At 39.0% G+C, this 27,768-nt stretch overlaps 1 protein-coding gene across 6 annotated transcripts in view; it reads right to left on the bottom strand.

Annotated features, from left to right (window-relative positions):
* The window catches only part of LOC127419518 (formin-like protein 3), a 489,255-nt gene that overhangs the window by 439,995 nt on the left and 21,492 nt on the right, over positions 1-27,768 (bottom strand). For 5 of the 6 annotated variants that reach the window (XR_007893684.1, XM_051660971.1, XM_051660973.1 and 2 more), the window contains exons 2-13: positions 20,064-20,147; positions 19,207-19,287; positions 18,485-18,561; positions 14,770-14,853; positions 13,652-13,786; positions 12,811-12,919; positions 11,967-12,043; positions 7,880-7,973; positions 4,842-4,916; positions 4,641-4,751; positions 4,000-4,149; positions 898-999 (exon numbers count right to left, since the gene is read on the bottom strand). Coding sequence is in view for 5 of the 6 variants with exons in the window: in XM_051660971.1 (XP_051516931.1) it covers positions 898-999; positions 4,000-4,149; positions 4,641-4,751; positions 4,842-4,916; positions 7,880-7,973; positions 11,967-12,043; positions 12,811-12,919; positions 13,652-13,786; positions 14,770-14,853; positions 18,485-18,561; positions 19,207-19,287; positions 20,064-20,147 (1,179 nt within the window). In the remaining variant the exon portion in view is untranslated. The remainder of the gene's footprint in view (positions 1-897; positions 1,000-3,999; positions 4,150-4,640; positions 4,752-4,841; positions 4,917-7,879; positions 7,974-11,966; positions 12,044-12,810; positions 12,920-13,651; positions 13,787-14,769; positions 14,854-18,484; positions 18,562-19,206; positions 19,288-20,063; positions 20,148-27,768) is intronic. The other variant, XM_051660976.1, reaches the window with a different exon arrangement.

The raw sequence follows: 27,768 nt of genomic DNA, 5'->3' as shown, positions 1-27,768 counted from the left end.
GTTACCTGTGTAAACCCTTGTGATGTATTTTCCATGGTACGGTTTCCCTGAGGGCAAATCCGTGTCTCCCTTCGGCAGGCTCCCCCCCTGCCTCCGGTCGCCATGCTGTAGAGTTCCTCCCCTCCGGGTAGGACCTACAACGGGGATTCTTCCACATGCAACTGGTAAGCCCATTGGCCTTTTCTCAAAGATCAGAGGTATTTGGGGCTCCCAAGAGCAACCCCTAGTGTCACTACATCGACACAAAGTCTCGTTCCCTCCATCAGGGAACGGAGGTTACAACAATAACCAAGATGTTTTTCTGGCAATTTCAAGCATTGTATAGCCTTCATTCCTCAAAACAATGATTGACTGATGAGTTTCTAGAGAAAGCTGTTTCTTTTTTTGCCATTTTTGACCTAATATTGACTTTAAGACATGACAGTCAATTGCATACTGTGGCAGCTCAAAAACAAATACAAAGACAATGTTAAGCTTCATTTAATGAACCAAATAGCTTTCAACTGTGTTTGATATAATGGCAAGTGGTTTTCTAGTACCAAATTAGCAATTTAGCATGATTCCTCATTGAAATGGGGCCTGTCTAGATTTAGTCAAAAATGACTTTTTTTCAAATAGTGATGGTGTTGTTTTTTTATATCAGTAATATCCTGACTATACTTTGTGATCGGTTGAATGCCACTTTGGTGAATTAAAGAACCAATTTCCTTCCGAAATAGCAAAATCTGTACATTATTCCAAACTTTTGGCCACCAGTGTATGCCTCCTTTCACATCTTGCTCACACATTTCTATTAAATACTACATTCTGAACAATAACATCTTTACAAGAGTTATAAAGCATGTCAAGCTCATTAGTCAAGATGCTAATTTACTATAAATGTGATTGCGGCCCTACCTTGATGGCTGTCAGTTCCTTGTCTTTGTGTAAAAGTTGCTTCTCAAGGTCCGCTACCTTCATCATGGTCTCATTTTCAACATCGAGAAGCTTCTCTGTCACCTAGAATAATATGAGCAGGTAGAGATGTAGTAAAACAGAAAATATGACAGTGTGAGAAGAGGAAATCCAATTAAGTGGAAGTAGGAGAGGCAGAATTATAGCCATTGATCCTACAAACAAGATCCTGGGCATCTATCCCATACCCTTTTAAGCCTCTCAGTGTGTCTGTCTCTCTCTCTCTCTCTCTCTCTCTCTCTTTCTCTCTTTCTGATCAATAATGAGAATATTTCCAGCAGTATGACACAGCAGATGAGGCAGAATCACTTTCACTTTTGAAGCGGCAGGGATTACACACATAGTGGAATATTTGGGGAATTCAGTCCACCTCCCCCAGTGAGAGCAGAAGGATTTGTTGTGTGATTCTCTGTTCATTTCAAGACAGCAGAGAAGCCCACAACTGAGTGAAGATCAGTGGAAAAATCTGAGGGATGTTTTTCAAGCTGCCATTTACAGCCAGTGCAGACTGAAATCAGTTTTGTATGCACAAAGACAATGCTCAGACTTATGCAAGCTGTTAGAATAAAAAGTCCAATAAGACTGAATGATAGTAAAATTATTTTGCTAGCTTAATACCTCTGCACAAAAAGTAAATGATTAAGCTATGCAAGTGATTTTATGTTGTGGGTGAATACCAGGGACAAACCCTATATAACCTGAACTCTAATGAGAGCTACATGACAGACTGACAACACAGAATGTAAGATTGAACCATATTATCATTATATATATATTATATTAAAATAAAATATATAATATATATTAAAAAATACTATATATATATATATATACACTCACCGGCAACTTTATTAGGTACACCTGTACATCTACTTATTCATGTGATTATCTAACCAGCCAATCGTGTGGCAGAAGTGTAATGTATAAAAGAATGCAGATATGGGTCAGGAGCTTCAGTTAATGTTCACATCAACCATCAGAATGTGGAAAAAATATTTATCTTAATGATTTCATGTATGATCCTGTGGCATGATTGTTGGCGCAAGATGGGCTGGTATGAGTATTTCTTTAACTGCTGATCTCTGCACAACAAGTCTCTAGAGTGTATAGAGAATGGTGCGAAAAACAAAAAAACATCCAGCGAGCAGCAGTTCTGCAGGCAAAAATGGCTTGTTAATGACAGAGGTCAGAGGAGAATGGCCAGACTGGTCCAAACTGACAGGAAGGTGACAGTAACCCAGATAAACAAGCGTTACAACAGTGCTATGCAGAAAAGCACTTCTGAACACACAACACGTCGAACATTGAGGCGGATGGGCTACAGCAGCAGAAGACCCCTCCAGGTACCACTACTGTCAGCTAAGAATATGAAACTGAGGCTGCAGTGGGCAAAGGCTCACCAAAACCGGACAGTAGACGACTGGAAAAACATCGCCTGGTCTGACAAATCTGGATTTTTGCTGAGCTACACAAATGATAGGCCCACTGCAGCCTCATTTTTCTGTTCTTGGCTGACAGAAGTGGAACCAAATGTGGTCTTCTGCTGTTGTAGTCAATCTGCCTCAAGGTTTGACAAGTTGTGCATTCTGAGATGCTATTCTGCTCACTACAATTGTACAGAGGGGTTATCTGAGTTACCGTAGCCTTTCTGTCAGCTCGAACCAGTCTGGCCATTCTCGGTTGACCTCTCTCATCAACAAGGCATTTTTGGGGGGCTTGGGTAGCTCAGCGAGTACTGACACTGACTACCACCCCTGGAGTTGCAAGATCGAATCCAGGGCGTGCTGAGTGACTCCAGCCAGGTCTCCTAAGCAACCAAATTGGCCCGGTTGCTAGGGAGGGTAGAGTCACATGGGGTAACCTCCTCGTGGTCGCTATAATGTGTGGTTCTCACTCTCGGTGGGGCACGTGGTGAGCTGTACGTGGATGCCACGGAGAATAACGTTGGCCTCCACACGCACTACGTCTCCGCAGTAACACGCTCAACAAGCCACGTGATAAGATGCGATGATTGACGGTCTCAGACGCGGAGGCAACTGAGATTCGTCCTCCGCCACCCGGACTGAGGCGAGTCACTACGCCACCACGAGGACTTAGAGCACATTGGGAATTGGGCATTTCAAATTGGGGAGAAAAAATGTAAAAAAAAAAAAATTAAACAAATTAAAAACAAGGCTACGCCTACAGAACTGCCGCTCACTGGTTGTTTTTTGTTTTTCGCACCATTCTCTATAGACTCTAGAGACTGTTGCATGTGAAAGTCCCAGGAGATCAGCAGTTACAGAAATACTCAAACCAGCCCATCTGGCACCAACAATCATGCCACAGTCTAAATCACTGAGATCAAATTTTTTCCCCATTCTGATGGCTGATGTTTACATTAACTGAAGCTCCTGACCCATATCTGCATGATTTTATACATTACACTGCTGCCACATGATTAGCTGATTAGATAATCACATGAATAAGTACAGGTGTGCCTAAAGTGGCCGATGAGTGTGTGTGTGTGTGTATATATATATATATATATATATATATATATATATATATATATATATATATATATATATATATACTGTATATAAGGCTTTAAGGCATTTAAGAAATTAACATTGCTTTGAAATTATGTGTATTGTGAAAAGCGCTATTTAAATAAAAATGACTTGTCTATATATAGTATAGAGTTTTATTTGTCTTAAATCTTTGCTTCCATAAATCAAAGTTGTTTACGTGTATGCTTATTCTTTACAGATCCAATGAAGTTTATAACAGGTTATAACAATGAATAAATTAAATAAAAAATGAACAATTAAAGTGTGTACCCGATGTTCTCCTTTCCTAAATGGCAGGACTGTTCATAACTATTATGTTTAACTTCATATTTATGTGCAGTCCATGTAACTGAACACTAGTTAAAAGTTAAATATGACATGTGAATGGGTCAGTCTAGACATCCAAATCATGTCAAAACAGGTGACATCATGAGCCGATTTGGTGTAATATAAACATGTTATCATGACAGGAGGAGTACAGAATGGCTCTTACGTGTGACAAATGCTCCTCTAGCTCCTCCACCTTCTCCAGGGCCACATTCTTCGTTTCAGCATCCTCCAGCAGTCCTCCAACATCAAACACATTATCCAGGTATGCCTGGATCTGCACCAACAGCTTATCACTCTCTGTGTGCTTGGATTTCTGTGAGGAAACATGGGGATTTCTCAATGTTTTCATCATGTGGTTACTCAAGACTTTAAAAATATCTCCACGAAGTGTGTTTGATTGATTTAATTTTGTCATTTCTTTATAAGTATGATGCACAGATCTACTTCCAAATTGTATTTCTATGTAAACATCAGAGTGAACATTTTTCCAACCTAAAACACTGGATATATATTTCGTAGCACTTTCATTACCTTCATTAATAACATTAACAAAAAACAACACATTATCCTGTACTGTATAATGCTTAGCAAATCTTTAGTCAATGTACATTCATTTCACACAGTAATGAAACTTTGATGAATAGATTTTCATATATATTTGAATGTTCAGGAACTACTTTTTAGAATGATTGTTAATGCTTTACAAATGAAAGTTAAAACATGTTTATGACTATTTCACATATAGTATTTCAGTAGCGATTTATAACTATTGGCACTAATTTACAGTGAGCATTGACTGAGTACCTCTAGGAAGTCATCAAGGCCCAATTTAGTGAACTCATACTGCAGATGTACACGGAAGTTCATGTCCTCCACTGAATGGACAACAATGTTGATGAACTGCATACAAGCCACCTGAGACACAAATAAGCACAGTCAAACATGATTTAGAAAAGGTTCTCCTCACGCAAAATAGGAATAGAAAATGCAATGCAGTGCACCTACCATGAAGTCGATATTTCCATCTTCACTTCGAAAGTACTCCATCAGCTTCTCAAAGCGGTGCTTCTCCTTACATACCTGAAGTTTAAAATATTTTTGATAATTTTATAACATATAAACCCAATAAACAGAGTCCAGAATTAGCAGATTTTTAAAGTGATTAAACGAGTTTTTCGTGGAAAAGTTCATTTATTTCAGTAATTCAACTCAAATTGTGAAACTCGTGTATTAAATAAATTAAATGCACACAGACTGAAGTCTTTGGTTCTTTTAATTGTGATGATTTTGGCTCACATTTAACAAAAACCCACCAATTCACTATCTCAAAAAATTAGAATACATCATAAGACCAATAAAAAAAACATTTTTAGTGAATTGTTGGCCTTCTGGAAAGTATGTTCATTTACTGTATATGTACTCAATACTTGGTAGGGGCTCCTTTTGCTTTAATTACTGCCTCAATTCGGCGTGGCATGGAGGTGATCAGTTTGTGGCACTGCTGTGGTGGTATGGAAGCCCAGGTTTCTTTGACAGTGGCCTTCAGCTCATCTGCATTTTTTGGTCTCTTGTTTCTCATTTTCCTCTTGACAATACCCCATAGATTCTCTATGGGGTTCAGGTCTGGTGAGTTTGCTGGCCAGTCAAGCACACCAACACCATGGTCATTTAACCAACTTTTGGTGCTTTTGGCAGTGTGGGCAGGTGCCAAATCCTGCTGGAAAATGAAATCAGCATCTTTAAAAAGCTGGTCAGCAGAAGGAAGCATGAAGTGCTCCAAAATTTCTTGGTAAACGGGTGCAGTGACTTTGGTTTTCAAAGAACACAATGGACCAACACCAGCAGATGACATTGCACCCCAAATCATCACAGACTGTGGAAACTTAACACTGGACTTCAAGCAACTTGGGCTATGAGCTTCTCCACCCTTCCTCCAGACTCTAGGACCTTGGTTTCCAAATGAAATACAAAACTTGCTCTCATCTGAAAAGAGGACTTTGGACCACTGGGCAACAGTCCAGTTCTTCTTCTCCTTAGCCCAGGTAAGACGCCTCTGACGTTGTCTGTGGTTCGGGAGTGGAATACGACAACTGTAGCCAAATTCCTTGACACGTCTGTGTGTGGTGGCTCTTGATGCCTTGACCCCAGCCTCAGTCCATTCCTTGTGAAGTTCACCCAAATTCTTGAATCGATTTTGCTGGACAATCATAAGGCTGCGGTTCTCTCGGTTGGTTGTGCATCTTTTTCTTCCACACTTTTTCCTTCCACTCAACTTTCTGTTAACATGCTTGAATACAGCACTCTGTGAACAGCCAGCTTCTTTGGCAATGAATGTTTGTGGCTTACCCTCCTTGTGAAGGGTGTCAATGATTGTCTTCTGGACAACTGTCAGATCAGCAGTCTAGTGAACCAAACTGAGAGACCATTTTGAAGGCTCAGGAAACCTTTGCAGGTGTTTTGAGTTGATTAGCTGATTGGCATGTCAAAATATTCTAATTTTGTGAGATAGTGAATTGGTGGGTTTTTGTTAAATGTGAGCCAAAATCATCACAATTAAAAGAACCAAAGACTTAAACTACTTCAGTCTGTGTGCATTGAATTTATTTAATACACGAGTTTCACAATTTGAGTTGAATTACTGAAATAAATGAACTTTTCCACGACATTCTAATTTATTGAGATGCACCTGTATAACAAAGAATGAGTTCACCTTAGAAATTCTTTAGTTTTCTAGATCTGATTAATGAGAACGAGTATGAGGTTACTGGGTAAAGTAACACAGAGCCTGGCTAGAGTAATTTAGTCATTATTATAGACTTCAATGAAAAGCAAAATAATTAAATAAACAAAAGAGGCATCAGCTAGACTAGTACCTCACACTTCACCATGGTATGATGAAAGGCAGCTAAACAGAATGGGAAAATGGCCAAATTCAAAACATGACCTTTTTAAAATGCTTGATTAGACCAAACAACAGCTTCTTGTTTGTGTATATAATGCTCAACTGAATTGATTGTGGGACATTTAATTCATGCCTCTAAATTAAAAAAAATCTGGTTCAACACAGACTCTTTGAAGACTAGTTCTACTAGAAACTACAAGCTTTGTTTTTGTTTAATTTCAAGGTCTCTCTCTCCAATAGCAGTGGGTCCCACATTGTTGTGACTGCTGCATTGATTAGCTCTTATAGTTTCTCAGGGTAGATTCAGCCAGTTATGGGGTAATTGGCCCATTTCCGGTATTTAAATGACTAGGCAAGTAGAACTGGAATGGTTGAGTGAACAGTTGAGTCGGTGGGCGATTTCACTCCCCCCTAAACACCGATCCATATCAGAAGTAGGCTTAATGAAACGACTGCCTTAAGATGTGGTGTTTTCCCACAAATGCACACTATTTCGAAAGAGAGAAAATGATTCTGCCATTAGACATGGCTAGCTACAATTGCTTTTATTTGTGAGAGAAAGAATAGAATATTTGCAAAAACAAGCGACCCCACACTCTTCACCTCCAAAATAAAAACATCTTTACAACATTTAAAGGAATAGCTCACCCAAAAATGAAACTTCTGTCATCATTTAGTCACACTTGTGTCATTATAAACCTAACTGATTTACTCTCTCAAATCTCATTCATGCCGCCGCATATTCAGACTTTGCAAATGCATTGTGATCAGTAACGACTGAAGAGAGCTATGGTGGGAAGATATTCAGTGAATAATGACTTAATTTTCAGGCTGTTCCTCACATAAAGCTATCGTATGGCTTCAGAATGAAAAGAAAAACAGTACATTTTATGGTTCTTTTATGGTGCTTTATTGTCCTTTTTGGAGCTTGACATTCTCTGGTCACTGTATGTATTTATTGTATGGAAAAGAGCAGTGTGAACCTTCCCCAAAATATCTCTTTTTGTGTTCCACAGAAGAAAGAAAGTCATATAGGTATGGAACAACATGGAATTGAAATTTTTGGGTTAGCTATCCCTTTAAAGTACCTTTTTTTGTTGTTGTTACACATATGGAAGTGTATATGTGTATAAGGTTCTACCTCTTTGAAGTTATCAAACGCTGAGAGGATGATTTCATGGCCTCCTCGCACCAAACACACAGCAGCCAGCAGTTCCAGGACCAGTGCCTTTGTTCTAAAGGCAGAACAATAGATTCCGTGAGTGTTCAACCAGACCAGAGAGGCAGAGCAGGATTCTCACAATAAGAAGGGTAACATTACCAACTTGACAGATCATTACACACCCACACCTTCTTAGATCTATCCTTCAGGGAGAGCTGCAGCTTTGTGTCCATTGTTACACAATTTAAAAAATCAGAAATATGATAGGAAGGGTTGATATCTCTCTTTTAGCTTGAGATTTTCATAGGGTTAATTTCTGCTGCTGACCATCTAAAGTAAATGGTTTAATTAAAGTCAAAAATATTATTTAACATCAATGAACCTGAATACATTAGGTTACACTAACAAACAAATTTTCAGGTTTAGATCAGGTAGAAATAGCTCCTTAAGGCAAAATATCAGGTTACCACTTTTTACAGTGTAGTTGGGTTAATTTTTCAACCGTGTTTTGGACAATAAAACACAATAAAAAATAAAATAAAAAATTACAACATGTTCTGTAAGGCCCTTTAAACAAAACAAAAATAAAAAAATAAAAATATATATGTACTTTACATTGGAGTATCAGGTTGATACTTCATGAAATTTCCTAATCTAGTGAGAACTGAATATAAACAAAATTTGTTATCAACTTTATAACATTGATCACATATCCTCCATGAAATTTTTTTTTTTACATTATTTATGACCACAGGTATAGAACAGTAATATTTGCAATACATTTTTACATGCTTGATTTTCTAATTCACAGTACACACTGTGAAAATACACTCCTGCCAATTGTCTAATTGGATTTTTTTTAATGTATTTTTCTACAATGTGTTTTGCTGGGTGTTTTACTTGACCATAACATTCACATTTCTGAAAAGTGCATTGAACGATTCACATAAAAATATAATTTAATATGTCTGAATCAACCTGAATGCATTAGATTACACCAACAAAACTTTTTAAAATGTTATGCATAGGGGCCTGGGTAGCTCAGCGAGTAAAGAAGCTGACTACTGCCCCTGGAACCGCAAGTTCAAATCCAGGGCATGCTGAGTGACTCCAGCCAGGTCCCCTAAGCAACCAAATTGGCTCGGTTGCTAGTGAAGGTAGAGTCACATGGGGTAACTTCCTCGTGGTTGCTATAATGTGGTTCTCGCTCTCGGTGGGGCGCATGGTGAGTTGTGTGTGGATGCCGTGGAGAATAGCGTGAGCCTCCACACACGCTATGTCTCCACGGTAACGCACTTAACAAGTCACGTGTTAAGATGCGCAGATTGATGGTCTCAGATGCGGAGGCAACTGAGATTCGTCCTCCACCACCTGGATTGAGGCAAGTCACTACGCCACCACGAGGATCTAGAGCGCATTGGGAATTGGGCATTCCAAATTGGGGAGAAAAGGGTATAACATTTTTTTTTTAAATGTTATGCATTTGGTCAGGTAAAAATAGCTCATTAAAGGAATAGTTCACTCAAAAATGAAAATTTTCCCGTGACTTACCCTGATGCATCCCAGATGTGTATAACTGTCTTTCTTCAGCAGAACACAAATTAAGATTTTTAGAAAAATGTCGAAGGACCTACAGAGGTAGGTCCTTATAATGCAAGTAAAACAGGTGCCATCAGGCTGCTGGCTATTTGATGGTCCAAAAGGCATATTTAGACAGCATAAAAGTAATCTACATGACTCCAGTCGATCAATTAATGTCTTCTGAAGCAAATTGATAGGTTGGTAAGAAACAAATCAATAATGGTTTTTTTTTTGTTTTTTGGGGGGATTTTTCCCCTTTTTTCCCCAATTTGGAATGCCCAATTCCCAGTGTGCTTTTAAGTCTTCGTGGTGGCGTAGTGATTTGCCTCAATCCGGGTGGCGGAGGACAAATCTGCGTCTGAGACCATCAACCCGTGCATCTTATCACGTGGCTTGTTGAGCGCGTTACCACGGAGACATAACACATGTGGAGGCTTCATGCCATCCACCGCAGCATCTGCGCTCAACTCACCACGCGCCCCACCAAGAACGAACCACATTATAGCGACCACGAGGAAGTTACCCCATGTGACTCTACCCACCTTAGCAACCAGGCCAATTTGGTTGCTTAGGAGACCTGGCTGGAGTCACTTAGCACACCCTGGGATTCGAACTAGCAAACTAGCGAACTCCAGGGGTGGTAGCCAGCATCTTTTACCACTGAGCTACCCAGGCCCCCTGAAGCAAATCGATAATTAAAACTTTATTAACTTTAAAAAATCGCTTCCTACTAGCAGAACGCATCAGTGCCGTAAGCGGTATGGCGCGTTCATGTGAGAAGTCGGAAGTGCGTGCTTTGTATACAACAGAGGAACAAACGTGACGCGAGAGTTAGTTCATTTCAAACAGCATCCCAGTGCTGGACGGAAGCAGCGATGTAAAGTTAAAAATGCTTTAATTATCTATTTATTTCTTATACTAACCTATCGGTTTGCTTCAGAAGACATTAATTGATTGATGGGAGTCATGTGGATTACTTTTATGCTTCCTAAATCTGCATTTTGGACCGTCAAATAGCCAGCAGGCTGATCATGGCATCCGTTTACTTACATTATAAGGACCCACAGAGCTTTAACATTTTTAACTTGTGTTCTGCTGAAGAAAAACAGTCATACACATCTGGGAAAGCATCAGGGTAAGTGAATTATGAGAGAATTTTCATTTTTAGGTGAACTATTCCTTTAAGATAACAATTGCAGGTTACCACTTTTTACAGTGTACTTTATGATACAACAAAGGCTTAAAGCTTCAATAATAGATGACAAATGAGTTTTGATTAGGTCAGAGGAACATCTTAAAATAATTTGGGAAAGGGAAGGGAAAATAATAGGTTATCTTTGAAAACACAATTAAAATTTTTACACTCTAACTTTTCTCTGATAACCCAAATATAAAGAAAGTCTCAACACCACATTTACATGCACTTAAGAAAATGGTTTATTCCAGGGTTTTAGCTGAAAGCGGTGTACTGAATGCTGATTTCCTTCCACCGTTTAAGGGATTAAGAGAAAGTGGTTTAACACACCTAGGTTTCTCTCGGAGAACGCGGCTTTATGTGGCCATGTAAATGCATAAGCGGCATTCTGATGAATGTTTGAAGAGTGTGTGTGCATGGAACACACCGGGATAACAAAAGTCATAGGATGGAGCCCAACAACATTTCAACACAGCAGAAAGAATAAAAAATGTCTGGGAGTACATCGGGAAAATCACATATACTGTAAACTATACCCATTTATACACACAAATGTAAAATATCGACTGTCCCTAACATCCGCATATATTGAATGCGCAACATCACAATTCAGCTGCATGTAGCGATAGAAAGTTAAGGAAAAAAACACAGCAACAACTCTGGAATATCTGGAAATAAAGCAAATCAACACAGAGTAAAATAGTGATGTCTTCCTTGAATGTCGTGTGTTATTTACACAAGCGTCACCAGAAAATTACATTGCTGTGGAGAAAGCTGCTAACTGACTGAGCCACATGTATATGGGAGTAAAGAGTGCAACGCTTATACAATGCATGTAAACCGGAATGCTGTTTCCTCTCAATAACCCGCTTTCTTGCAATAAGCCGCTTTCTGGTGTCCATGTAAACGTAGTGACGTTTCAGAACGCCACTTTCTGCTAAAACACATGAATAAACTGTTTTCTTAAGTGGATGCAAACATGGTCAGTGATGAATGACTGAAGTGATACCTTGGTACACAAATTCATTGAGCTCCAAGAATGATGGTCTTGAAAAGTGATGCCACCTAATGCAGGGGGGTTTTCCATGCTTCAGTGTGAACTCTGACTACAAATGTGCTCAGCTCAGCCTGACACTAATCCTCTCTAAAGACTAATACCCAGCTTCACAGCCCAACCACAACTGAAGGTATTCCATTAAGCTGGCTCATCAGGTAATTACAGCTAAATGTCCTTCAATATCGAGCACCTTAACATTTTTAAAGGGTGTTAAATAGAGCCCCAGTTCTTACCTTGGGTTCTTATTGTTCAAACTCAGGGCAATCTCATTGACTGCATGTGCGTGAGACATGACAAGGTTGAAGCCATACTAAAGTGAAACAGGAAAGAACAATGTGGTTTTCAGTGTAAATACATTTACCACAACCCAGTACCTGTGTAAATGATGCTCCTCAACATGTGCAACCTAAAACTAAGGCTGCATTCACACAGCAGCAGAATACAGTTGCTAGCACTGTTTAGAGTGCAAAATATGATTTTGTTCCCACATAGTTTGGATATGAAAGAGACTGTCAATCCCACACTACAACCAAAGTGACTCTTGAAGTTTTGAGGGCTTACAAGTGAATTTGGAAAACGAGTTTAATTGATTTATACCGTATTAAAAGAACCATCTAATTATTGATGAATGTATGGGATAAGTCACACACTTTGTGTGTCATTCTTTTCTGTCAATCACAAATGTTAGGGCAACATCTTTCAGGCAAAGAAAAAACTTACAGTTTAAGAAAAAACTATAGTGCGTTCAGAGAGTGAGACAAAAAAATGGGATTGACTTCAGTCATCTGATGGTACAAACATAATTCAATCCGCTTCTTTCTGCTGCAGTGTGTACTGGACATTTTTAAAGTCACAGCTGTGATAAATAAGGTTGTAAATCCCAAACACTAACTTTGTGAACACAGCCAATATGTATTCATTTTATAATTTAAAATAATGTAATAGGTTATGTCTCTTGCTTGGAAAACCACTAGAGGGAGAAAACCACTGTTGTGTAAAGGTTGCTTCTGTAGTTCAGCAATCAGGTTAGTTTATCCCTGAAGCTTTTCTGACCAATCAGCTCACTGCATCCTGTACCTGATAGTTCATGATTGCTCTCAAGCACATGATGCACACGTGCACGTCATCCTTTTGACTCACTAATCTGGAGTTCTTGATGGTTTTGCTGTTGGCAGCTGAGCCATAACTGTAACAGAAGATAAAGATTGATAGCAATTCACAAAAGCTGTTTTGGATTAGGCATAATATACACACATGCATAAACCATTACTCACGTACATTACATAAAAAGTACATTCATTATTTGCGTGTTATCTACCCTCAGGAAGTGTGGCTTTGGCTCAGTGGGTAAAATAATGCAAGCATTTTGACTCTTAGTTTCGATGCAGAGCACTAACACACAGGGTGCTAATTGTTTTAAGCCTGGGACAATAGTTCATCATGTCAAGTTGTTGAAAAATTGCAAATCAGTCTCAAAACAGTGTACTAAATATTTGTATTTAAAGACCATATTAAATTAAAATCAGAGTTTTGTGGCCTTAGTCTATGCCTGTTAGCTTTGTGGCCATCCGTATGTCAGTATAGCAGATGTAGGCATTTAAAATGTCTTGCTGTTCCAGGAAAATGGACCGAAAATACTGATGATTTATTAATTGATTTTTGTCCATTCAAATGTTATCTCAAATAAGAATGTCCCTCCTTTCTATATGTCTTGCCCAGACTTCCTGTTTCTATAGGAAATACATCAACATAGGAAAGAAAACTGTACTCTTCAAATGATTTCATGGGGTCTTAAATTAGCCGAAATTAGCTAGCAGCCTGAACCAAGCTAATGCAAGTTATGAACATACGCAAACATCATTTCAAAGCAAGGCAGAGCTTAGCAAGCACAAGCAGGTCATACATGGCACGTACATACCGAAGGACAGATTGTGGTGCAGATCGCACCAACGTATTGCAGCCATTCTGGTGCAGATCCTCAATGGACCTGCTCCAGGATTTAGCCTTGTCCAGCGAGCAGTCATCGCCATTCTCCAGCCCTTCAAAATCCAACCTGAGCCGCACACACAGGGAATCGCACATAAGGAGGGCAGTGGGGTAAAAGGGCGTTCAAACTGACAATGAGCTGTAGCAGCAATTTTCGGCAACATGAGTGAAAGCGATGTGGGCATGTCCAGGAACTCAATCAAGTTTATGTAAATAAGGAGTGAAGCTAAGGCGAACACCACTGGAAGTGAAGACAGTGGAACTCACGTCACCTCTCCTGATTCATATCCTGTGACATACTGGAACCGAGTGCAGGTAATATTTAGAAGTTAATGTCACTGGGAGTAATTTCACTGCTGTATATGATCTGTATCTGCGCACATGCAGGGATATAATTAAAAACTGATGCGTGGAAAACCATGTCACTGATTGTGGGCATTTTGAGTGAGTTTGATTCATGCATTAATAACTGTTCTTCATGATACAATGTCTAATGCACTGCTGCACTTTCTACAATATATAAGCAGATTCTCCTGCAGAATCTTAATTTAATTTTTAGAGGCAAGAAAACTGATTGCTTAGAATGATGTTTTATTTTCAGCAGCAATTTATCTAATTTGTGATCAGATTTTCAAAACCTATTGGCAGTTGAGCAGTCCACCAATAATGGGAGGCCATCCAGCGCCAGGAACGCCTTCTAGTGACCAACAGTACAGCGACCTGGTGACCTCCAGTGATAAAATAGCTGTCAGTGTGAACAGGACATTGGGATTTGGAGAGTTAGCCACAAAGCTCAGTAACAGGGGATCCACGGATATATGCAGAGCAGCACAGGATCATCTAAGCATATTATAGCAAGGCATGACTAAGCACAAAACAAAAATGTGCCTCTCCAGCAGGTTTATGGTCATTACAAAATCAGTGAACTCTTCACAGCCTGTATCTCCAGTAGCAGCTCAGCGTCTTTTTACGGAGGGAGATTTTAAATGCAAACTGGCTTATTGGAGTGGTTTGGGTTTTGTGAGGGTGTTTTTCGGGTGTGTCACTCACATGACTGCACACTGGGCGAAGGAGAGATACTCCACCAGAATGTCCAGCCCTCTGTTCTCATCATTGAGGAATTCACGAACCCACCTGCCACATTAAAGAGGCAGATGTTAATATCCTACTGAAATCAGACACACTCCATGCTGTACATCCATCAACAACATCAATCAGCAACATGATGAAAAACAGCAAAGAATGAAACTATGTAAAGAAATACAACAGGCAGTAGAGACAAAGATGAAAATCATGCTCTTTTTTGTATATTGTCAACATGAAATCAAAAGAGGAGTTTTGTTGATTTTAGTCCATGTCTATTAGCTTAGAAGCCATCTATATTCAAGTGTACTCCTAAAAGTTAACCAAATTAACTTTTAGCACATATATGCATTAAAAATTACTAGTATTTCTATTAAATTACTAGTATTTCTCTTGTGGGAAAACATAACAAATATTTTTGTCCAAGCAAATGCTCTCTAGAATGAAAATGTCCCTTCCCCTAATACCGACTAGCACATAGCAAATTCATGGCTATGATGTAAACTAAAGGCTGTTGGCTATTTAAAAAATAAATAAAAAAAAAAAAAAAAAAAACATGGGGAAAAGCTCTTTGATATGTCCCACCCAAACTAGACATTTTAATAGGACACAAGAAACAGCTCTGACCCGTCGAGGCATGGACTCCTCAAGACCTCTGAAGGTGTCCTGTGGTATCTGGCACCAAGACATTAGGATCAGATCCTTTATGTCCTATAAGTTGCGAGGTGGGGTCTTCATAGATCGACTTGTTGGTCCAGCACATTCCATAGATGCTCAATCGGATTGAGATCTGGGGAATTTGGAGGCCAAGTCAACACCTTGAACTCTTTGTCATGTTCCTCAAACCATTCCTGAACAATTTTTGCAGTGTGGCAGGGCACACTATCCTGCTGAATGAGGCCACTGCCATCAGGGAATACCGTTGCCATGAAGGGGAGTACGTGGTCTGCAACAATCTTTAGGTAGATGGTACGTCCACTTGAATGCCAGGACCCAAGGTTTCCCAGCAGAACATTGCCCAGAGCATCAAACTGCCTCCACCGGCCTGCCTTCTTCCCATGGTGCATCCTGCTGCCATCTCTTCCCCAGGTAAATGATGCATACACACCCGGCCGTCCACATGATCTAAAAGAAAACGTGATTCATCAGACAAGCCCACCTTCTACCATTGTTCCATGGTCCAGTTCTGACACTCAAGTGCCCATTGTAGGCGCTTTCGGTGGTGGACAGGGGTCAGCATGGGCACTCTGACCGGTCTGCGGCTACGCAGTCCCATACGCAGCAAGCTGCGATGCACTGTGAGTTCTGACACCTTTCTATCATGGCCAGCATTACGTTTTTCAGCAATCTGAGCTACAGTAGCTCTTCTGTGGGATCGGACCAGACGGGCTAGCCTTCACTCCCTACGCACATCAGTGAGACTTGGTCACCCATGACCCGGTCACCGGTTGTCCTTCACTGGACCACTTTTGGTAGTTACTAACCACTGCATACTGGGAACACCCCACAAGACCTGCTGTTTTGGAGATGCTCTGACCCAGTCTGACTAATTTTTCCTGCTTCCAACACATGATATTCAAGAACTGACTGTTCACTTGCTGCCTAATATATCCCACCCCTTGACAGGTGCTATTGTAATGAGATAATAAATGTTATTCACTTCACCTGTCAGTGGTTTTAATGTTGTGGCTGATCAGTGTATATTACATGAACTCATTTGGCAGACACTTTTATCCAAAGCAACTTAACAATGCATTCAAGGTATACATGCCTGATCTCATGAACTTTACATGACCATGGCAACATTTTTGCAAACCAAATTACGTACTGTATTACACGTTTGGCTGCAGTTTCCCAGTTAAATGTCCAGTTGGGGGGGGGGAGCAAGTGTTGATGTTGTAATTAGACAAGGTGAATTTTATGGCTGTTTAAATGAGTAAAATGTACCTCCCTAACCTAAAACTTTAGCCTAAACCTAACCAATAGTGTCCTAAAAAATAAATGAGAGGTGAACAAAACAGACATCCTTACCCTTACATCCTGTGTGTTACCTTGGAATCAAACCCATAACCTAATCAGCCGAGCCATAGGAATAATTCTAAATTTCATCACATTGGTTACAACAAAATCTCTATTTTCAAAATCTATGTAAATTTTATTGTGGCCAAAGTCGCCTCAGAAGCTACAAGACTGCTGATATAGCACAAGAAGAAAGAAGAGAGAAACAGTTGGACTGAGCAACAAAGTGAGAGAAATAGACTTTTCAGACTGAAAAGGTGGTTGGGGTGGTTGGGGGGCTCACTAGATCATCAGCTTCCTGTCATCCACCTCCCCCTCCCTTCTCCCCTTTACACTCTTTTTCTGTCTGGCCAGATTGTCAGATTGTCTTGGCAAAGCAAATAGTAGCACATCGGAAAGAGGCCAGGGATCGGACATATGCAATAAACAGTCTTCTGTTCCATTTCATTCAGCCTGAGAAAGTCAGTGAAAAAAGCAAGCCTATTCTATTGCTTTTGTTCCTGATGAGAAACACATTACCACTAACTCTTATTAAAGTGAAGAGCCTACTTTTCGATTGGTTCAGATATCCGCAACTGGTGAACATAAGGAGTGCCAATCATTTACAAAGTTCTACACAGGCCCCGCCCCTTGTGTACTGGTTTACAACACATTTAGGCTCATTTGATGCTTATTTATTTTCTTTTTTTATTTTATTTTATTTAAGTATCTCCTTCCACGTGTAAAGTATGTGAATAAAGCACTTTGTAAACACTGTTTTAAAAGGTGCTATGCAGAGAAAGTTTTACTTCAGCCACCAATAAGCATCTAGTACTCTCAGCTCTGATTAACACATTTAACCATGTTTAAATGCATTAAATGCAATAAATTCTGCAGATTTTCCATCAAACTCAATGCAGAAAATGCACAAATGAAAATCCACAGATTCCATCTGGGCCTGGTTTTAACAAAGAACTCTTTTCTCTAATGGAGTTGTGTGTATTACAACAGTTTTACAGTTTACCATTTACTACACATTGTTTTTGTGTGTGTATGCGTATGTGTGTGAGCCCAAGAGAATAGAGTATAAAAACAGTGAGAAGATCTTCCTAGTGCTTCATTGTACTTCATTGTGCGTGGCAGGCTTGTATTCATCAACGTGAGTAATGAACCTTCATGTATGTGTGTGTGTATGTGTCCTTTCACACACTGCATTGTTGAATGCTCAGGTTTCCTGGCTCTCCGGCATATACAACCAAGCTTCCTGCTGGCTAAAGCTGCTTAGGGGATGGTGTGTGTGAGAGAAGAAATGAATAAAAACCATCTGGGAGCTGCCGAACCTACAGACAACGCTGTAAGCATGGGGAAGCTGGCACAACACCTTGACAGCAGGGATCTGTGCATGGGCAAACACTACATCTAGATTTCTACAACAGGAAGAACAAAGAAAGATTGATTCTTTAGAGGGGAAAGCTAAACAATACCACAGCTTCCCGACTATACCACTAGCAGTGCTATTGTTCCCCAAACTATGTACAGGAGCCTTATAACCTCACAGTATTGGTTACTGTTGGATCATGGGAGATTAGTCTGGGCGATTGCTGGGAGGGGTATTTGAAGAGATCAGTACAAGACGGAGGGATGTAAAAGAAGGATTATAGGAGAAGAGACAGGAATTAGTCACCCGATGTGATTGGTTCTCAGTGATATCTCCAGCTCCCGCAGAACTTTGGTGGATTCTTGCACCCTCCTACGGAATTTCTGCACACAGAGAAAAACTGATGATTATCAGCATGTTTGGGGAAATACTGGACAAAATGACCATAATAAAAATTATGAAAACTTTGCAATAAACACCAACTAGTGCAGTCAGTGTTTTAGTGCTCCAAACGGGTCAACTCTAATGATTTGCACAGAAAAGCCACCAGCTTAGATTACAGGAAATTCTGAGAATAATTATTCAAGGTTTTTTATATCATACTTTTTATAATCATTTTATTTGCTCTCTTTGACCCTTAAAATGAAATGGACTGCACCTTTAAGACCTCTATGTAAACACTCTTTTCACATTTAAAATGAGCAACAGCGCTTTGTTGTGCTTACACACAGGCTGCTGGTTTGCTGTCGGGCCTCTTTGCAAAGCCTATATTACATTGTGGCAGGTAATTCCAGCTTAATTTCAATAAAAGGGTTTTTCCGGACTAAAAGGGAGTTTTGAGTTCTTACGAAAAGTTAGAATATAATTTCATATTACATTAAACTATGAAATTCAACAATTAATTTATTATATGATCAATTTAAGTGTTGTAGGTCATATTTTAGTGCAGTTGGTTGAGAAATGAAATGGGAAAGACATCTAACATTAACAGATATTTATGATAGTGAGATGCAGACTATGATGCTGACCTTGCGTGTGACTCTTGGGTCTAAATATCCACGTAGTTTCTGGATATATGTATGTGGAGGATTCTTCACTTGGAAACGCTCCTAACAGCACAGACAAGGGGGGGAGTTACATACAGCCAAAAACATTAAACAACTCCAATGTTAAACAGACGAATTATCTGTTTTATCTAACACACACGTTATCAACCATTTTATGTTAATTATTACACTATTCCTGAACTATTCCCTTAAACTAACTCCCTTCTTCAGTGGCAACAACAGATTTATCAAGATACATATTACTTTCCTGACTAAACTTTTATAAATAGTATTTCTACAAAATACACATGTAAAATGATACAAGTAATTTTGCATGTTTGCATTCTTTCCTGCATGATCCTGCAATAAAAGGAATAGTTCACCCAAAAATAAAAATTCAGTCATCTTTTACTCACACTTATGTTGTTTTTCCTCACACAAAGATACAGTTTAGCTTTAGAAGACTTTGAATATAATGCACTAGTCGTATGAACCACTTTTATGATGTTTTTATTGTGTATTTTTGTCATGTTGGGGTCTGGCAGCCCTAGTACTCATTCAGTTTCATTATATAGATAAAGAATGGTCCAGTACCATATATTCTTATCATATAACAACAACACTTTTTGTGTTACACAAGACAGAGAAAGTCATACAGAGTTGGAACGACAAGTAGGTGAGTAAATAATGACATAATTTGTATTATGAACTAATCCTTTAAACCCAGTACAAATGGGATATTCTATCTATACACAAACACTGATCTTGAAATTTGCTTCATTTATCAGTGTAGATTTGGCAATGGTGCCAACAAACTTGGCTCATTGTGAAGCTTATACCTGGTCACAGATGAGGTCCCACTTCTTCTCATTATCGTACTGCCGGAGGAGACGTGCTTTATCTGGAGGCAGGTTCATAGAGCTCTGAAAAACAACAGAGCTTATGCATCAGAACACACAGGAAGTCATGTATTCCTCTCTGTAACCATGGCGACAACCTTGCAGAGATGCCTCTGTCCTCATTTTTTTTGGGCAACAGTGGTTTCTTGTCTGACACGAGAAACCCTGCAGCCTATGATCTTACTTCCTGTGCTAACTTCTTACATCCTGTTTGTGGTCATATATCTCTTTAGCTCTTCAGCATCAAAAACATACAAATAAATGTCTTCCTGCAAAATTCACATTCTTAATCTAAAACTAGATAGTTAAATTTTCTGAAGAAAAAAAAGTGAGTGGTGCTTGCCCATCCAAAATACCTAAAACACAATGTTATGGTGTTGTGGGTGGTTGCCAGAGTGTAGCTATGTTGTTGTTAAGCTGTTCTAAATGTTTTTTACCATATTGATATGTGGCTGCAAGAATAGGTGGATGCTTACTGGCCCAACCCAATAGATCTCACCTCCAAGTCTCTATGATATTCTGGTCTCTTGATATAGCTCTGATTCCTCCTTCAATGTAAGTCTTTTAAGTCTATGTGTGTGTGTGTGTATATATATATATATATATATATATATATATATATATATATATATATATATATGGTATATTGTATACTGTATATGTTTATGTAGTATAATGTTTATATACAGTGTATTCATTTTGCTTTTATTTGGCCATTTTGTCTTTCGCCAGGTGAAAATTGTAAGTCTGAGAAAAGTAATAGCACACCTCACCTCAACAAGCTGCATGACTTAAACAATGAGACATGTTAGTAGCCATTTAGACCAAACGTGTTATTGCGTTAAAAAAAAGCTAGACGCAACGCAACACAAAACAGAATGGAGGTGTCTCGAGACACATTTTCAAAAGTCTTTTTTACTTGAAACGGCGTCTAACAAATGCATCGCTCCTTATAGCGCAGATGGACACAAAAACGGGTTTGGTGTGAAAGGCACTTTATGCAACAAAGTTTAGGGTTAGGCAGGGGTTCATTTAAATCCCTAATTCTAAATACAGTATGATCAATAGTAATAGAGACACTTACCAAAAAGCACCACTTTAAACATGATTCTCAATAAAATCAGTATGATCATGACAATGCCATTGTTCTAACAATAAATAAACTATTTTTCCCTGCAATTTTTTTTGACACTTCACTGTAGTAAAGCCATCCTTACTGATTTTCATTTCACCAGCTGATGTTTGTGCTACAAACAGATCAGCAGGTAATTCGTCTTATTTAATGGTGGAACACACACTGGGGCAGTACATCTATTCACGTTCAGGATATAAACTGAAAACTCTTTCTTCAACAAATACTGTACCTTCATTGACCTGAGACTCTGTGCAGTGATTACAGAAGAGATAGTAAGGGGCAGATGAGGGGCATTGAGCCAGATTGTCACAGCATATAACAGACCTCTCAGTGGGCTTCCTTTGAAGATGGAGAAGGTGTTTGCTCTGAAGATGCCATTTACTCCCATATCAACCCCCAGCCTGAGCCTCTGTCTTAAAGTACATCCATGCACCCCACGCCAGAGCGATTCATCCACCCAAAACACAACAGCTTCACAGCCAAATGCCAAACCAACACACAGTGGGTTCAAAAGTCTGAGGCCCATCCAAACGTATATGTTTTAGTTTAAAAACACATTGATTTTGCTATGTTTACACATCTCATCCACACTGGAACAGCGTTTTCCACCACCAAAAACTGAGACTTTAAAAAATGCTCTCTAGTACTGCATACTTTGGAAAACTATGACATTAGGAAACGAAAAACTGAGTTTTCATTCACAAACGTAGTAAGTGTGGATGTCATTGTGGTCAATTCAGCTTTTCATGTCAATGATTATGCTGATAATATAATTTGTAATGTAAATGAAAGGAACAGTTCAACTAAAAATGAAAAATCTGTCATTGTTTACTCACCCTCATGCCATTCCAGATATGTATGACTTTCTCTCTTCTGCTTAACACAAATTAAGATTTTTAGAAAAATATCTCAGTGAATGGTGACCACAATTTTGAAGCTCCAAAAACCACATAAAGGCAGCATAAAAGTGACTCACGACTCCAGTGGTAAAATCCAAGTCTTCAGAAGCGGTATGATAGGTGTGGATGAGAAACAGATCAATTTTAAGTCCTTTTTCACTATGAATTCTTCTCCCTGCCCAGTGGGTGATGATATGCACAAAGAATGCAAATCGCCAAAAACAAAAGAAGAAAGTGAAATATGTCTTCAGAAGACATGGATTTAACCACTGGAGTCATATGTGTCATGGTTCCGGCATTTGTGCCGGCTCTTACTGTTGTTTGTTTTTCTCTCTCCCTCGTGTCTCACAGGGAGCCGGCACGCGTGATCAGTGTTTCCATGGGAACGCTGATCGTTCTCGGGGAGACGCTGATCACGTCAATGATTTACTCACTTGTTCCACCTGCTTCACTCTGATTGCACTCCCTACTTATTCCTTGTGTTTCCCCCTTACTTCGCCAGTTTATTATTTGCTGTCGAATGTTAACTGTGCTCTCTTGTGTAGTTGGAGCTTGCTCGTTTGGTTGCCTCTCTGTAGAGGTGTTGTTACCTTCCTGTTTGCCAGCGCCTTCGCCAGTCCTGTTGCCCAATTCCTGTGGAGGAGGATTCTCTGTCCGCGTCTCGGGGGAGAATATCTTCTGGGCTTTGCTTCGCACCACACCAGCTTCAACGGACTCTCTTCGGATTGCTCCTGACTTCCACAACGCACACACCCATCCTACGAACACACTCTTCCCTTAGCCCATTGAGCGGCTCGCTTTTACTCTGCTCTCTGCAGCCGGTGCCGGGTGCACCTGACCTCATTCTTTTGTTCAGAACTTTTGTGTTTAATAAATCCTTTTGAACTATAATCTCTGCGTTTGGATCCCTTGTCTCCCCTCACCCTCTGACACATATGTATAACTTTAATGCTGCCTTTATGTGTTTTTTGGAGATTCTGGCCACCATTCAGTTGTATGAACCAAAAGAGATGAGATATTTTTCTAAAAATCTTAGTTTGTGTTCAGCAGAAGAAAGAAAGTCATACACATCTGGGATGGCATGAGGGTGAGTAAATGATGGGAGCGCTTTCATTTTTGGGGGTGAAATATTCCTTGAACTTGTAAATGCAAAACAGAAGCATTTCAAAAGGAAACTTGTGAACCCCACTGTATCTCAGTGAAATAACATGACTATTTCATTATAAACAGAACATTTTTACAGTGGTATGGACTGCATGATTTGTGGAAAGAGAATGCTGTGTGTGTGTATGTGTTTGAGAGAGAATGCATTTTATGCAGTTTCCACTGTACAGTGAATTCTTCTTTCCACAAGCCCATATGAATCATATTCGAGGACACGTCTGGGAAAGGCTAGTGATGGATGCAGTATGTAAAACAAAGTTTAGGTGAAGTTTACTCAAAAATTAGGTGTCTGCTTCTCTAATAGTTCAGCTTCCAGTGCTTAACACAACTGCAGACAGAATCAGCCAACAAGCCAATTCAACCATGTAGTAAATTTGTTCGGTTTGAAACCACATTCAACTGGCCGACATCCCAATGATGATAACTAGTGTTTGTAATGTCTGAAAAAGGCAAGCAAAGAACATTTAAGCAGAAATGACAATGTGTAAAAAGAGGCCCTGGAGAATGTAATTTGGCTCTGTCTGAGAATCTGTAGCATTAACAGTCCCTCCCACAATTACCCTTCCATTTTTCTTTCTCAGTTGTGACCGACATTGTGCATTCCAGATGTCCACAGTAACAGAAGGAATGTGTCCTGTTTATAATAGTAATGAATATGGCTATACTGTTAATAATCCCACTTCATCTTTTCTATTCCAAATGATCTTTTTTGAAAAAGTCATTTTACACACCAAATCCTCATATGTTAGTCAACATATGAGGATTTGATGACTAACAAATCTACTCAGTATTTTGAGTATTTTGTAAATGCTAAAATACATTATATTCTGTCCCAGCATAAAATGCAGAGACAACTGTAAGTAATCCATTTGTAGGTTTGTTGATTCCCTTCCAAAAGCATAACGCTGTGGCTCTGACTTGTTTGGGCATCCCAATCAGCTTAACATAGTAACATTTCCTCAACAAATGGCATGAGTTTGGGGCAGAATTTACAGACTTCATTATTATGCTTAGAGAATGATAACCTCTCATTTTCTGTCTCTCTATCTCTCTCTCTCCCTTTTGCCCCAACTTAAATGTCAAAGACGGAGTGGGCAGCTCCTACACTTTTTAGCACGCAGCATTGTATAAATGACTTAACTGGCAGCTCTTTCTGATGAGCTCACAGCTTCCAAACATTTCACACAACAAACCTCATCCATGTACTGTCCATTGTTCTAGTGGAAGAACAGAGAAGCCTACAAAAATACCACCATCCCTGCTGAGTCAATACAAAAGCATCAAGTTGCTGAGTAAATATCAACTATATTAATTAATGTATTAACCATATATTAATATGACAATGCCAATGATACTCAAAAAGCTTGTCGATCAAAACTCAGAAAAGAAATATCACAAATGAGATCTCTTTAACATCTCAATTGTTTCTCCTAGACAGCAATGAGTCTAAATGGAGATCAAACAGAATTTTTTTGCCACTCCTGCTTCTGAGATTTTTCTTCCGAGTAAAGATCCCAGTAATCTTACATGAATCTCCTCTAGAGTTTCAGAAGAGTTCTCAACAGTGTCACAAAATGTGCTCAAATTTGCCAAGATAACAAAGTTGCAATCAAACGTTTTCAACAGTATGACCTCAAACATTTCTCATCAAACTATCCCAAGACCATATTATCTGAGCTATGCTATCTGTTAACTTTATTGCTCAATTCCTAACTGTATGTCATCAACTGTCTTGTCGATTTCTATTTTTAGAAATCATAAGGAATTTTAGGAGAAACATTGGAGACAGCTGATACCTAAAGATCTGATAGGAGCTGATACTCCTAATTTATGAAAGAGCAACATCTGAGCAATAAAAATCTTCATCTGGGAGGCTTTAAAATAGGAGTCAGAGGTTGTATCTGGCCATAAGTCTGTTGTCAGGTTGCCAAGACAGCCTAGTGATCCAAACATTTGGACTGAAATGTAATTAGGGCTCTTAGAACACAGTGAGGTTCCAGTCCTGGATTTACAATGATTTAGGGTCTGATCCCACATCTGTAATAACTGAGGCTACAAAGTGCAGAGAGGGGCCTTTATCTGATCCATAGTGATTCTCTGAAATAGGTTTCTTTGTATTCTGGATCAGAAATGTAGTAATAAGAATGACCCATGGACATCTAACCAGATAAATCTAAGATTCACTTTTCTAATTAAGTTTGTCAGTATATACCCTTGGGGTTTTCTAAGGGCCCAAGAGCTTCCTGTACAGATATTATTAGCTTAATCTCTGGAGGGGAAAAAACATGAGTGAAATGAAACTTGCATAGTGGACGTTACATACAGCTACCACAGTGTCTATTAATCAACAGGGGTGTAAAGTAATTGAGTAAAAATACTTGTGTTATACTTAAGTATTATTTTTTAGGATTTGCAATTTAAACGGAATACTTGTACTTTTACTTAATTACATTTCCAAAGAAAAACTAGTACTTTTTACTCCTTACAATTGTATTTAAACTTGAAAAGTACTCATTACATTTTTGAAGATAATTTTCTTTCGTCTTTCACTGCATCCGGCAAATGACAGATGACAGACCACAGGTCAGTCTTTTCAAATGGACTGTCGCACGGCGGCTGTGTGGAGTGCCTTCTCCCATGTAACGAACATTGCGTGTGGTTCATTACACGTCTCAGGGCAGTTTTGGAGTGAAATGTCCACTGTGTGGTGCACAGATGAGGTTTTTAAGGTTAATGTTCTATCAAGATTTAATTCACAAAACCTACCTCCCTACCCTAAACCTTAAACCTAAACCTAACCCCGATAGTGTCATAAAGAGTAAATGTGACATGAAAAACTCAATTTCTGAAACAACCACATCATTTTGTGGTGTTTGTGCTTCTATTACACTTTTGGACATGTTGACTCGTGTGCTCTTCAGGACTCGTACTAGTCCTTTTTATCGCATATGCAACACTTTATCAGCTGAGCTTCCGTGCAATTTGATCACACTTAAACACGCTTGTAAATGTAGTTAGTTCGTAAAAATGAGTCATGTGCTATAGTAAAAGTGTTTATATGTAATAAGATAGCATTGTGTGAGGAACAGTGTGAAAAGTAAGTGTTTATGAACTGATAATCTTCTGTTTTACTCGTGATTTGAGCAAAAGGGGATCAAACTCATTGCAGTTTTACAGCCACTAGTGTTCATTTCATCAGGAAATTGCCGTGTTACGTACAACAGGCCACATAAAAATCATTTTGAAAAGTGTAGTTATTTTAACAATTGTAAAAAGGCGACTTAACAAACCAGTCGAATTTGACAACATCCTCTCTCACACAATCTCTTCTTGATTTCATTCTTGTTAGGAAAAAAAAAGTTACTTTTTACTTTTTTAATACTTAAGTACAATTTTATGTGAATACTTTTTTATTTTCACTCAAGTATGTTTTTGGCTAGATACTTGGACTTTTAATTGAGTAAAATTTCACTTAGTATCCATACTTTCACTTAAGTATAATTTCTGAGTACTTTTTACACTCCTGTTAATCAATGGGGAAACCTTCAGTGGTAAAACTCACAGATGTTACATCAAAGAACAGACAATAAAGATTGAAGTTGTGGAGCTGAATGAGAAAAACAAATCTGTCCTCTTCAGGCCAGCTCTGAACAGCAGTCTGAAATAGCAAAATCCTAAATTCAGTTCTAACCACTTCCAATTGGAAGACAGCTCTTTGTGTCATGTCCTGAAAAAGGAAGGGCAACTTATTTTAGCATACAACAATATTCACAAAAAAGCCCCACACATTCTCCAAACTTTCCACACACACACACACACACACAAACACAGGTGGCCATGTAAAAAAAAATTAGAACACATTCTACTTGTGTTCTAAAGGCCCTTCTGCTGACAGAAAATGGTTTGGCAAACTGGCAACCCCTAATTTAATTGTAATAATCTCATTTGACTTTTTCAACAAAAGTCCAATCTTGTTTGATACATTTAAAAAGATAACCACATCTGAGACGAAAATATCTTTATTTTTAAAAGTAGGCCCAACTTCTGAGAAAGTTCAGAAAATAAAAACAAAAAATCAACTCCCTAAAGCTCTTCACTTCCAAAATAGAGCGATGCTACCCACTACTGAGACAAAAAGAGCTTCTGTTTGATCCCAGTACAGTTTGTGAAAGAGTGACTGTGCAGACACAACAAAGAACCGTTCCCTTTTTCTGGCAAGTTAAGCTGTTTTCCATACAATTATGTTGAACAATAGACTGTGAATGACAACAATGACTCAAACATTGAGGAATACACACTCACCATTTGACACTCAGTCAAAAAATTACTCACGAAAGCAGCGTATTTTAGTTTCTGGGAACATGTATTTTTACATGCATGACAAATCTGATGAAAAAAAACATGTCATGAAAGACATAAAAAAAGAAATAAAAAGAGGAAGTTAAGT

The sequence above is a fragment of the Myxocyprinus asiaticus genome, chromosome 28 (assembly GCF_019703515.2).
Source record: "Myxocyprinus asiaticus isolate MX2 ecotype Aquarium Trade chromosome 28, UBuf_Myxa_2, whole genome shotgun sequence".
Classification (NCBI taxonomy): domain Eukaryota; kingdom Metazoa; phylum Chordata; class Actinopteri; order Cypriniformes; family Catostomidae; genus Myxocyprinus; species Myxocyprinus asiaticus.
The sequence above is the reverse complement of the archived record's forward strand: the minus strand, read 5'-3'. Positions and strand labels throughout refer to the sequence as shown.